General features: G+C 32.8%; 2 protein-coding genes across 2 annotated transcripts; both read right to left on the bottom strand.

Moving 5' to 3' along the window:
• Positions 1-997: 997 nt before the first annotated feature.
• Positions 998-1,843, bottom strand: HELRODRAFT_162839 (hypothetical protein; the record flags this gene model as incomplete). The annotated part of the gene is made up of 3 exons (XM_009024929.1): positions 998-1,354; positions 1,436-1,650; positions 1,783-1,843. 3 exons carry the CDS (start codon positions 1,841-1,843, stop codon positions 998-1,000), a joined length of 633 nt encoding a protein of 210 aa, XP_009023177.1.
• Positions 1,844-6,710: 4,867 nt separating this feature from the next.
• On the bottom strand, positions 6,711-12,586 carry HELRODRAFT_107242 (hypothetical protein). The gene is made up of 11 exons (XM_009024928.1): positions 12,296-12,586; positions 11,849-12,135; positions 11,085-11,194; positions 10,797-10,968; positions 10,506-10,716; positions 9,240-9,316; positions 9,000-9,056; positions 8,388-8,453; positions 8,074-8,133; positions 7,579-7,706; positions 6,711-7,253 (listed from the first exon to the last, which is right to left on the bottom strand). Exons 2-11 carry the CDS (start codon positions 11,906-11,908, stop codon positions 6,887-6,889), a joined length of 1,308 nt encoding a protein of 435 aa, XP_009023176.1. The 5' UTR covers positions 11,909-12,135; positions 12,296-12,586; the 3' UTR covers positions 6,711-6,886.
• Positions 12,587-13,268: the final 682 nt, after the last annotated feature.

Below are 13,268 nucleotides of genomic sequence, written 5' to 3'. Positions count from 1 at the left end.
GTGTATAGAGTATATATATATATATTTCAATATTTTCACATATATATATATATATATATATATATATATATATATATATATATAAAGAAATATCTCCGCATTTTCCGCATTGTTGAGTGTGTGACTAAGTTTTTCAATTTTTCGAACAAATATTTTATCAATATTATTTTTTCGGTGACAATAAATACCAGATAAACTACGTATAACAATATCACAAACTCTGTTACACTGATGATGGTAAAGTTACCGAAAAAAGCTTTTATGTAAATGTACATATGAAAAATGCAGTCTAAAATAAATGAAAACTTTATTATTAATTTGTATAAAATGAATAATATCGATAAAGTAATTGTTCTAAAAATTGAAAAAGTAAGTTACAAACTCAACGATGCGGAAAATGCGGTGATATTTCTTATTAACTGTATATAAGACGGTCTGAACCCATATATATATATATATATATATATATATATATATATATATATATATATATATATATATATATAGATATATATATATATTTATTTATTTATAGTCAGTCATTTTTTTCCAGTCATTTATTTGGTAAATAAGAAAATCACCAGGAGATCTAAAAGAAAAATAACTTGTGCAGACCACCTTAATTAAAATGTAACTGAGTGAATGTCATATCATAAAAACTAAAAATTTTCAAATGATTAATTCAAATTGGAAAATAAAAATTTTACATCGTTTCTGCAATTGTCTAAAACATTATATAATAGTAACAAAAATCAAAGTAATATCACGAATATGGAATAATAATAACTAATTAAGTTTACAGGACACTTTCGAGAATTTTTGAAGGAGGAGAAAATTGTATGAGCCATTGCGTTTACATTGCAACAAGGATCTAAGCTGATGGACGGTGAAATATTCGGAGGTTAGATTTCTTCAAATATCTCATCATTATTCTGTTTATTTTCAGGAAAATCAGTCAGATATCTGATCTGCTGACACCGCTGTTTTTTCGGTGTTGTTAACATCTTTCATAGCAGATGCATGTCTTGGCACTGGGCAGAGTGTTCGAGGAGTTGGTGTTATCTTTATTGAAGATCCATTCACGAATGACAACTGAGGCAGGCCAGTTTGAAGCAGTCATCACCTTGCCATACTCCTCGGCCGGGACACACAATCTGAATGAGGAGTATTTTATTTCATCATCATTTTCTACACGTTTAGAGGCCGGATAACAGGAAATCAAATTGATTCCTCTATTTTCACAGTGTTTTTCGATTTTGGAACTGTCAGGTAGTTTGACATTCCCAATGTAGAAAACTTTTTTTTTAATAATGGATGCCGTGAAGAGGGGGCTAGTTGTGAGTGATCCTAAAATCTTTCAGGGTCTGTGAGATTTATTTTCATTGATATTTTCTTCAACTTTTTTAGCATTTGGCGGTAAAAATATTGATCTGACTTTTTTCTTACTGCGCTGAACGAGTGTCATATGATCGTCAGAAACATTATCGTCAGATTGTAATTTTTTATTGATATTTTCTTCAACTTTTGTAGCAGTTGGCGGTAAAGATATTGATTTGACTTTTTTCTTACTGTGCTGAACGAGTGTCATACGATCGTCAGAAACATTGTCGTCAGATTGTAATTCACAATCAGTTTTATTTGTTTTTGACACTAAAATATTTGACCATGAAGTATCGATTGTTTAATTTTTAATGCGATTAACATTTGTATCGTAGACATTACACGTAGCAAGATTTGTGCGAGAGTTTGTATCATGCGCGATACTTGAAACGAAATTCGCACCTGTTAATTTGTTTACCAGCGATTTATTTCTATCCAGTATTTCATTCAGCACGGCGGCCATTTTGTCACCTTTTTCATTTATTGCCTCCAACATATCATTCGACATCAAATCAAGTATTATATATATATATATATATATATATATATATATATATATATATATATATATATATATATGCTGGAAGGAGATATATAGAATATAATACAAACGGTATGATAAATCGGTAAAATTTATTACTGTCAAGAATTTGGTCTTTTACCAGCATATATATGTATATGTATTATTATTGCTAACTATATATAAAATTTTCATCAGCACTCCATGTTCATAGAATAAAATAAAACATATATTTTTAGACGTCTTTTAAATTCCATGAGCGTTAGTCTCAAATGACGAAGTGCATCTGGCAGTCTATTCCAAAAAGTTGGTCCTGAAACGACAATATCTCAATTACCAGTTATCAAATTTGTTTTCGGTACATGTTATTTATTTCAAATGGAAGACTTCAATTGCCCATGATTTCTCATTGAAAAATTTTTTATGTATTTATCCGAAAGGTTCCTAGAAGTCAGACCATTTAGGCATTTGAACACCATTACCCCCAATTAGAACATAATTCTTTGCTTTATAGGCAGCAAGTGCAACTCCTATAAGATTGAAAGGCATGGTCAAACCTTAAACCACCAACAATAATTTTCGCATCCTGATTTTGTGCTACCTGCAACTTCGAAATCCATTTATCTGATATTTTGTATAAAAGACACTTAGGATAGTCCAATCTAGTGTTAATAAATGCATGCATCAGTGACTTGAGAGCATCTTTAGTTCAAAAACTTTCTTATTTGACGAATCTGGCGCAGTTGGAGGGACAATTTTTGACCAATTCTGAAACATGTGGGCCCATTGTCAACCTTGAATTGATTTTATAGCTTAGATTTTTAACAGAGCTTAAGAATTCAATTCTACTCCCATCAATGTTAATTGAGGAAGGTTCTACCTGTAATATTTGTTGCCATGTACCAATCAAAATTATTGGTGTTTTTGTTGGATTTGGCTTTAGTCTGTTTGTTTTTAAATACTAACATCATTTATGCATTCAACCAATCAATTATAGTTGAAAGTATCTTTAACGGAGAAGATACTCTAGATATCTGAATATCATTTGCATACGAAAACAAAAAAAGAATTTAAATATTCTTTAAAGATATGAGTCGGTATAGGATTTAATAAACTTGTTTTTGTGGGAGACAAAATAATAATTTCATTGACCTGCTTTTCAGAGAGGATAGGAAACAATTTCAACATGCTAAATATTCTATCACACAGATTAATTGAGGGATATCCAAAAGGCTCAGTAGATTTTCCTACATTTAGTATTTTTATTGATTAATTGATTGGTTGGATGGTTGGATGGTTGGTTGATTGGTTGTTTGATTGATTAATTGATTGACTGATTGATAGCTTGATTGATTTATTGATAGCTTGATTGATTTATTGATTGCTTGATTGATTGACTGATTGACTGACTGACTGACTGACTGGCTGACTGACTGACTGACTGTTTGATTGATTGATTGACTGATTGATTGATTGATTGATTTATTTATTGATTGATTGATTTATTTATTTATTTATTGATTTATTGATTGATTGATTTATTGATTTATTGATTGATTGATTGATTTATTGATTGACTTGCGCTTTTAAAGTTGTATTAAAACGTGGTTTTTTCATAAACCACTTATTAACATTCCAGTTTCATGCCGTTAAGATAAATGGCGTGGAAAATCTTTTAAAAGTCAGACAGACAAACAAACAATAGACATTCTCTCTTATATTTATATCGATAAAAAAATAACTGTTAATAATATTCTTTGTCTTTAGGTGAAAAGTTAAACTAACGCACAAAAATTATGTGCTTAGTTTTCAGTAATGACGTTTACAAGCCGCATGAATCTTGCCATGACGAAATAAACTAGCACGCGAGTAAACTGCATATCGTTAATTAAAGAAATTCCGAAGCGTGTAAAACCGATAAATCGTTAGAAAGAAAACAAACATGAACCCCAATAAAACTTCTGATGGAAAAATAGTGTTAAAACTCTCCGAATTGTTAAACCTGGGGGGATAAAAGTCGAAAAGATATATTGATTTCATTATTTTAAAAAAGGTTAAAGGTCTTAAATCTATTCTAACATTCAGAGACAACAACACACGAACATATTATGAATACTTGCTAAACGATGTATCTAACGCTCGAAACACGTAATAGGTGGAATCCATTTTTCGTATTCGAATCTGGTCGCCAAACGCTCTGCGAAACCTTTGACCATTCGGCCATCACGTTGCTCAATAAAAAATTTTACATTTAACTAGCATTTTAAATAGTTATAGACGAAATTCAAACTAAAATTTAATCAAGAATTTTTCCTCGATCAATTTTTAATTTCATTTTAAAAAGCAAATTTCATGTAGGCTAGAATGATGGTTTTGTTAAACTTGTCAACAAGTTTTGTTTAGAATGTACCTATGTCAGTGTTGTTAGCTCAGACGCTTAAAAGCCCAGTCTCGTGCCGCTTATTGTCGGTAAGGTCGCTGGGCGGTTGCGGATCGCACCGGGTGACACAATCCTAGAGGAGTGCACCATACGAAAAATACAGAGCAGAAGCTGTTTGGTTCAGTAGTATTTCATAAGCGGATAAACTATCATAGGCCTTATTGAATAAACTCATATCTAAAAAGCAGCAGAGTCAGGAGTCTAGGGTGCCACCATAATCCATTCTGTCTATCTAGTAGTATAATTTTGTAAACGGTGTTACAAAATATTATTATCTTTTTTATTATACATTCTATGTTGGACTACAAAAAGGACAATAAGAAATTCACATTGCAGTGTGGACGTAAAACGAGAAAGTGAACAACGTAATGAACACATTGCGTAGCATGTCAACTAGTGTCTACTATGCTTTACCCAGCAATACCTGAAGACTAAATGCATAACAAATGACAAAGTGGTGACTAAATTAAAGACCTTAAAACTTTTTGCACGAAAAGAGCAATTACTTAATGAGCGTGCAATTGAACAGGCACTTTCGGGCGGCATGATGGCCTAGCGGTTAAAATCGCCTGGTGCTATTTTGCAGTGACCAGGTTTTATTCAATTATATATATGACATAAAGATCCCCGCCTATCAAATGCCTTCGTATGTGATGCGTATTTGTTTGTGGCGTGTTGTTGATGCCTCTGAACCTAGGAAAAACATAATAGACCTTTACCTTTAAAAATGCCTCTGAACCTAGGAAGAACACAATAGACCTTTACCTTTAAAAATCAGACCAATGTGGAATTTTGGCTGAAAGAAGATAAAGTTTCAAGTGAGAATGGCGGGGGACAACTGAGAGACGTTAGACGAGAAGAAACCAATAATGAGATGCTGGAGTATACTGATCATTTTAAACTCTAGACGAAATTAAAGCAATCAAAGAAGTAGCCGATGTTTGTGGTCGTTTAACCCAAGAATCTGCTATCGGCAAGTCATGAAGAGTCACTGACGTCAAAATTAAACTCCTTCCTTAACAAGTTATCTAAAAATGATCTTTTCAACAAGATACCAAAATTTAGAAGGCGCCTGAACGCAGCTGATATGGATCTCTACAAAGCTATTTGTGGAGATCACCAAGTCATCAAACAGTGACCAGCCTATGTTGATGTTTTGCATTTTATAGCTGAATAGGACTTTCTAGATTCTCTTCCAATACTGTCTCTTAATCTACGTGTCTGTGACTTCATGTAGGTAAGCGGAGCTTTTCAAAACTGAAACTGATGAAGAATTTTTTACGATCCACCACAGGATAGTCACGTATCATGCACAGCAACGAACCAACTATCATGATAAATGAATATTTGCTTTACTTTGACTAGATCATCTTAAATGAATTCATTTCATCATGATGATCCAACATCGACAGCCGTCGCAAAATATACACAACTATCGCAAAAATAATGTATACGTTTCAATTCGAGTAAGCAAGCTACCGTCTTTTTATAGAGTCCTATAAATGAAACACCTTTCAGGTTTCAGCTATTAATATCCATTCGTTAACATTGCCTAAAAGAACACTTAAAACCACTTCGAAGCCAAATTAATGATGTCACAAACGTTACAAGCATACTAAGAAAAATGAATACGATTATTAGAACATTTGATAATTTGTTCAACAAGAAAATATAGAAACAAATCTTAAATTAGTGGAAGAAAATGCGATTCAAAATCAAAAGTAAAGAAATTTCAATCATCAAATTAGCATGATCAACGAGAAATGATGTTAAACCTTCCTTACATTAATGAAACATGACATGCTGAATTTATTTTAAGAAAAAAATGGTTCACAAAAATGAAAAATTACAATAAACTTAACATAAACGGCAAATTTGCTCTTCGGCCTGGTCACACAAATATTACACAACAAACAAAACAGATAACTTATTGTTACACTACTCAGTCTCCGCATTTTGAAAAGGCAAAGGAATAAAAGACTGGACAAGTGTCGTACACTTACAAATCATGTCCATTCTTTTTCGATTAAACGCCAACAGAGCCAACGAAATTAAAAACCTTTTACATATCAAGACATATTACACTAAAAATAAATGTCAAGATTAAGATTTACATTAAGTAGTTGGAGTTGACCGAACTCAAAACAAAACTTTAAAAGTTCATTCATCAATTTTTACATCAGGTGGGAAATGTATTGTCGGGTAGAGAAATTGAAGTAACCATTTTATTGTCTGCAGTAACGTTTTCATTTTAAATTTTGATAACATGATATTTACGAATGTCCTATCAATACTATACTCCGCATAAATCTGTTAACAGTTTTGTTCATTAATAACAATCAACAACAAAACAACAACTCGACAACATGGACAAAGGTAATGAACACGTTTTTTATACAACATTTCCACCAAGCAGATTTTAGCGCAAAACACATATATGAATGGAAAATAAGACGAATAATTTGAACGATTTAATAACTTATCGTTAAAACGAATGTTAAATCTTAATGAATCAATCGTCCATACTAATTGACTAAAATTAAAAGTTAATCATTAAGTGAGAGCCAGGCGTCATCATCCCAGCCCGAATTTTGAGGATGTTTGTTTTTGGAATTCTTCACTTCAAGTTCATTGAAATCAATGAGATCGGAGGGAGGCTTGGAACTTTTAGGATGCGTCGTAACTTTCCTCGCGGCCGATGATGACGGTACATCGTTCAGTTCATCGTCGAAACCCCCCCAACCGTCGTCATCATCATTTGTACGCTGTTGCTGCTGGCAGTTTGAAGATTTTTTCAAATGCTTGTTCGACACATTGGAAGCATCGGCAGTGCTCGTCCATTTGTCGTCCCAGGTGTCACTGACCTGCCAACCGTTGGTCTCATCATCTGCACCATATGATTGATAACTCCCCCTAATCAAATACGAACGTTTCGAAAAATTTTTTAAAATGGTTAAATAATTTCATCAGCAATACAATTAATTAATGGCTTAAATGACTTAATATTGAAATGACAAAAAACAACATAGCTGGGTTGTGCATGTAGGCAACAGTTTCAAAATAAAATAATTACATTCACAAAGCAAAAGTTATGAAAAAAAATTTTTTATCTGAAAAATCTTAAATAATAAATCTTCATATAATATTATACAGCTTTTTAGACATGGTATGATAGCAAACATCCCACAAAATACAACAGCGAACGAGACAATAGAATAAAAAAACATCTCCAGCTAACTGGTCATAAGTGGCCCCGTACTTGCTCTTGTTTGCAGATTGCTGTTGTGTCTTATCAAGAGAAGCATTGTTGCCACTCTGCTGATCACCAAACAACGTCGAGAAGCCCTTCATGCCAGCAACTTGTATCTGTTAGAGTTCAACGGCAACTGATGTAAACAGTTGATCAATTATTATAACATAAAACCTGGAGAAAAATCTGATTAATGTACGGGCAGCTTGAAGAGAAAAAGTTTGGCGTGCAAAGTGTATGATGATGATATAATAATAACTATAAAATAATGAATGCTTCATCAATTATAAGATGGGCTAATTAAAGGCCTGGTGACGCTACTTACGGTTGTTCAAATGAAATTAAGCATTAACATGAAATGAATACATAATATAATAATAAAACTAGTAAAAATAACATTAAATAATAATATTTTTTAAACAAAAATGTACACAAAACATTGATTTGAAATAAAAAATGAAACAGAAATAAACTGAAAATGACTTTATTAGCGATGCCTGATACTGATTGTGAGACATCATTCAACAAGTTTTTATCCTTCATCTGCAAAGCAAAACTGTCAACTTTGTAATGTGTTTAACTTCATGTTAAAAACGATTCTGACCATGATAAGTAAAACAACGTAAATGATGCTGAAAACAATGTAAAAGAAGAAAAATGTTTAAAACTGAAATTACACAACAACGTATGAAAAAAAATTTAACTGACATTAATAATAGTTAACAAACATTCAGATAAGCAAAAGAGTTGGTGAGTTAACAGTTAGCTAATCTACCGTGCCAAAAATACTTACTAACTTTTTCATTAACCAGGTTTCCAAATTCTTTTGTTTTCTGTGATGCCGAGACTGCCAGTGTGGAAGCCTTACAATGCAAATGTTATTAATATCAGGCCTTTTCTATAAATAGCATCATCATAATACTATGGGACTTGTTGCGCAAAGCAATTTATATCCAGACTTGTCTGCTGGAGTACTCATCGATAGTACAGAAATTTATTATGCAGCTCTGATAAAAACAGAACTGTTTGCAAATGATATTCAATACCTACTTTAAATTTTCGTGCCACAAAGGCTGAACTATCCTCACCACAACACTCGACGAACATACTCATTATGTATGCACGTGCAAGCACCGCATCATGCGTGCATGGCTTATGATGGTCTTTGAGTTTCGAACAGACATTATTTAAACCAGGCCATTGCGAAACTGCACAAAACCAGGCACTTCTACCGACTGATCTAGCACACCAACCACAATATTACAAGAGTTCTACATTATTTGTCAAGAAGTTGTAAAATGTTGATTGCTAATTTAAAGGCAAAATATAAATTCACCAAATTTAGAATATATTTATTTAATATCTACAAACGTAACGAATCTTAAAAATATCTGAATGCACCAACCAACCTTTTCGGAAGCATGGGAGGCTAATTTTGATGCACCCAGAGTGAAACTGGACCAACCCTGAAAAAATGCATATTCACATTTCAAATGACAACCGAAACATTAAGAGGCTGGTACAATTGAGTTGCCAAACCCTAAAATGCTTATAGTCAGCTCAAGTAGTCATTGCATTGTATCACACGTAAAAAGCAAATGCAATGATGAAAACTCAATACAAAGCAGAGACCACATCTGCTTACGAACCTCTGATAATGTAGACCAGTAGTCACTATCTTTCCTTGTCTGCATGGGTGTGCTTCCGAATCCAACATATTTGCCCCCTTGACTAGGATGAAGGTTGCTGTCATTGGGGTCAAGCAGAGATTACGTGTTGGTGAAAAGAATGCAAATTACACTCTATAAAAAATAAGAAAAAACCTTTTTTACCAATAAAATTTATTTCTTTGTCGCTTAAATTTATTGCTTACATTTATTATTTAATTTTAATTAATTCGTACAGTCATCTGAAAATTCAACTAGCCACATTAATTGTATTTTTAAATTTATTCGCCAGAGCATTTCAGTGAAAAAACCACACCTGCAGATATCAAGTCTTATAAAATTGTATGCGGTGGCAGGCTTGTGAAGTCGGCTGCTCTTGGATTGTAGTTCAATTAAGTTTATTAGATTAAATTAAATTTAAATAATGCTCATGGAATAGGATAGGCTTGTTGGATTTTGACCTGTCTTTAACCATCCTAGACCCAAGGACAGGCTTAATAACAAAACAATCACAATTTCTTCAGTTCGACAGCTTGTTAGATAGTTTATCCCAAAATACACCTACCTTACAAATTTCTACCAACTAGGTGCATCGGAAGTGGATGGAAATTATAAAATCCAATATCACGTGACACTGTGACAGAAAGACAAGGATATTAAAGGAAGGAAAAAGCTTAAAAACAGTTTGTTTGTTGATGAAATAAATAAATACACCTAGCCATACAAGGCAGCAAAGCCCCAACTTATCACAGTTGCAGAAAATATTTTGGAACAGGCTAAAAATTCAATCTAATTAAAAATGAAACCCCACCCCTCTAACAACCATTACTCAGATAATGACGTTAATAATAACTATTTTTGTAACTAAAAATTTTACTTCTTAACTTTCTCAGCTATCAACACGTACGCACGCACACGCACGCACGCACATGCACAATAACTTACTCAGGTCTGTTGGCATTTTCTGACTGCCTCCTGGCAAAGAAATCTTCTTTATGCTTTGATAATGCCTCTCTAATGTAACGTGAAATATCAACAACTTTCACAATTGTTATTAATTCAAAATCATCATTATTAATACAAAAAATCGAAAACCACTATTAAAAACAAGTAATAATATCTTTAATTTTAGATGTTATTTACCAAAATATACTGAGGCAAAAATAAGCTGAAAATGTAATAGAAGGCTGCCTAACTTGCTAAACCCGAGTGACTCCTCCATGGACACCCCCGAACTGACAGAGTAACTGTGTACATTGGTCATCTTGCTGCCTGCATCTTGATAGCCACCTGCTGCCATATTGTACTCGCTGCTCTTGACAGCATTTCGATCGTCACCACCCTCAAACCGGGGATAACTAACGGATGACGATAACTTAGAAGACAGCTGATGAGGTACATAATTACGAGCTGGTGAACTCTCCATGGACCAACACTGGCCGGCAGCTTCTGTGGAAATCTGCATTTTTTTTTTTATAAAAAACATCAGAAGAAAAATAAAAAAAGGAGGAACGCTTTAAATAGTGAATATTGAAGAACTTTATCTCTATAGAGGGCAGCAGCCTTCGTGTTGTACTTCTCCTGGATGGTCATGCAGTCGTGATAATCATCCTGAGATTCAAAAAATTTGCGAGCCTTCTTGTTGCCTCCAACTTTCATCTTCTCCAGCTCTAAATCTTTCCATTTGTCCATTGTTACAGATCGAACAAAGCTGCAAATAAACATGTCGTGATTATAAAACAAAATTCATTTAGTTTAATTAAAATTTTGAAAATAAACATATTAAGCTGAATTATGAATGGAATGGTATAGAATTAAAAGCAGCACCTGAGATGCACACCCAGGCCTCGGTGCTTTCCAGAACACTCGAGACATATCCAGATGCCGTAGGTCACACTGACCCACTGAGGACTGTGTGTGCCACATTCAAAACATTGCTGGAAATTCATCAAGTTTAACATTAATTTAATTTAACCAAATGAAAGAAGATATTGCATTTAACAAATGGGAAGTGAATATGGAATGTTCATTACTGGATAGCTGAAGGACAGCATTATATAAGCAAATAAGGTGATTGAAAAAAATTGAATCAGTCAATTACTTAGTTTATTCCAATGTGATATGGCTCAAGTTAAGAACAAAAAAACTGACAAATGTGAAGAAAAATTGAATCACAACAACACTCAGACAACTGGGAACTAGATGCATTGAACAGAAAATAGACAGATGAAAGAATATTAAATGCTTGCTATGGCTAAATGGCTTCATTTAATATATATTAATATTTAAATGAAATGAAAATAAAATTTGGAAAACCTAGAGGAAAATATTTCCGACCAAATAAGTAGTATTATTAATGGAATAATACACAATTTACCAATTTGTTGGATAATAATTAACAATAGAAATACAGAGACTGCATGTTTTGGAACCTTCACTTTAACCGCCAAACAAATCATAAAACAAAAAGAAAATCCTTTGATTTTAAACTAATGTCATTTAATTTAAATTATTTTACTAGAGTCCTTTAAAATTTACTAGTCTCTGTGTATATAATTAAGAATAAAGAAACGAAAGAAATAATTACTAACATTATTTTCATCATTTGTTCGTAAATCTTTCAGAACTTTTCTTGTGCGAGGACTTGCCATATTGAATGATATATAATTACAATATATTTGTTGGTTTTTTTTTTTTTTAAATGTGTCCAAGTTATTTCTTAGTGTTAGTCTTATTTGGATTCTAATTTCTTGTGTGACAGTTACTTGTACTTCAACTTTGGACTTCACAAAATCATAAGCTCTTCTATGATATGACAAAACAAACAGAAGACAAAAAAGGAAAAAGATCTTTTTTATTTCAAGTCAGTTCTGGTTGTCTAGTTAATAATTTAATATTGATTTAAATTAAATTAATGTTAAGTTAGTGTTTCTATTGAAGTAGTAAGTTAGTTAGTAGAATAAAAAATTAAAAATAATGATCTTCCACTTTAACTTTATTAACTTAAAAAGTCTCAGAAAAAAAATGGCACTCTCCACCTCACTGGACAAGATGGAGTTCGTCTGATCGACTGGCTCGATCACTCGATTGACAGGAGACAGCTGATGACACGAAGAAAAAAAACAAAAAGGCAACAGTATGTTTCCTTGTCGGTTTGCTATGTAAGAAGGTAAGGATCGACAAAAAATTGAGCAATATTTTAACGCCTAACATTAAAAAGTAACAAAGACAGGAAAATGAACAATCTCAATTTGTAGAGGAGGATGGGAACTTGCAGCAAGAGAAATGATGGTGACGACGAGACACGACCGGCCATTCAATTCAACTCAGAACGAGTCCATGCATTGTATACACTTGGTGTAAAATGAATCGGAGACGTGGTTGTTTATTGAAATTTAGTAAGTAAGATGCTTTGAATTTTAACTGATTTTTAGACAGAAACCCTAAGCCAGAAATGTACACTAAGAATTGGTATAGAATAAAGATCTGTCTGGAATAGGTCTAGAAAACATGCAGAAATTACACAATAAAATGGTTAAAAATAATGAAAATTCATAATCCTTCACCCGGATGTTTGACTTATTTTATTCGTTTCTCAATTTAGGAATTGAAATCAAGTTGACCTGAACGTTGATTCAGAAATAACTGTTGAAGTACCAATAAATTTTAGAACTGCCGTTGCGTAAAATTGGTAAAAAAAAGTTTAAGAATATTACAGTTTTAGAAAGTTGAAAAAATTCTGTAGTAGCCTTAGCCTTACTTATATAGAACGTTTTAATATAACCACTAGGTACAGGGTCGATCCTGGTGTGGAGGGAGGCGAAATAATGCACCGCACATGAAAAAAGTCACAATTGGAATTGGAACACTTAATTTTCAACTTTATAAATTTGACAATTTAAATGCTAACCATGGATATATCCATGATACTAACGCCTGTGACGCGATTATCAAAAGCATTTACTGTTAATTTAGATTTTTAATTGCGGCATTAAATATATTTATTTAGGG

The sequence above is a fragment of the Helobdella robusta genome, assembly GCF_000326865.2.
Source record: "Helobdella robusta unplaced genomic scaffold HELROscaffold_4, whole genome shotgun sequence".
NCBI classification, from domain to species: Eukaryota; Metazoa; Annelida; class Clitellata; order Rhynchobdellida; family Glossiphoniidae; genus Helobdella; species Helobdella robusta.
This window is presented reverse-complemented; position numbering and strand designations above follow the sequence as displayed.

What these genes read in the sequence shown, in the direction of transcription:
- HELRODRAFT_107242 (XM_009024928.1), bottom strand. Translation starts at nt 11,908, where the DNA reads ATGGCAAGTCCTCGCACAAGAAAAGTTCTGAAAGATTTACGAACAAAT. An exon ending in GAAACCTGGTTAATGAAAAA is followed by an intron (nt 8,134 to 8,387) that starts GTTAGTAAGTAT and finishes TTTGCTTTGCAG; the next exon opens with ATGAAGGATAAAAACTTGTT. An exon ending in TATCAGGCATCGCTAATAAA is followed by an intron (nt 7,707 to 8,073) that starts GTCATTTTCAGT and finishes GAACTCTAACAG; the next exon opens with ATACAAGTTGCTGGCATGAA.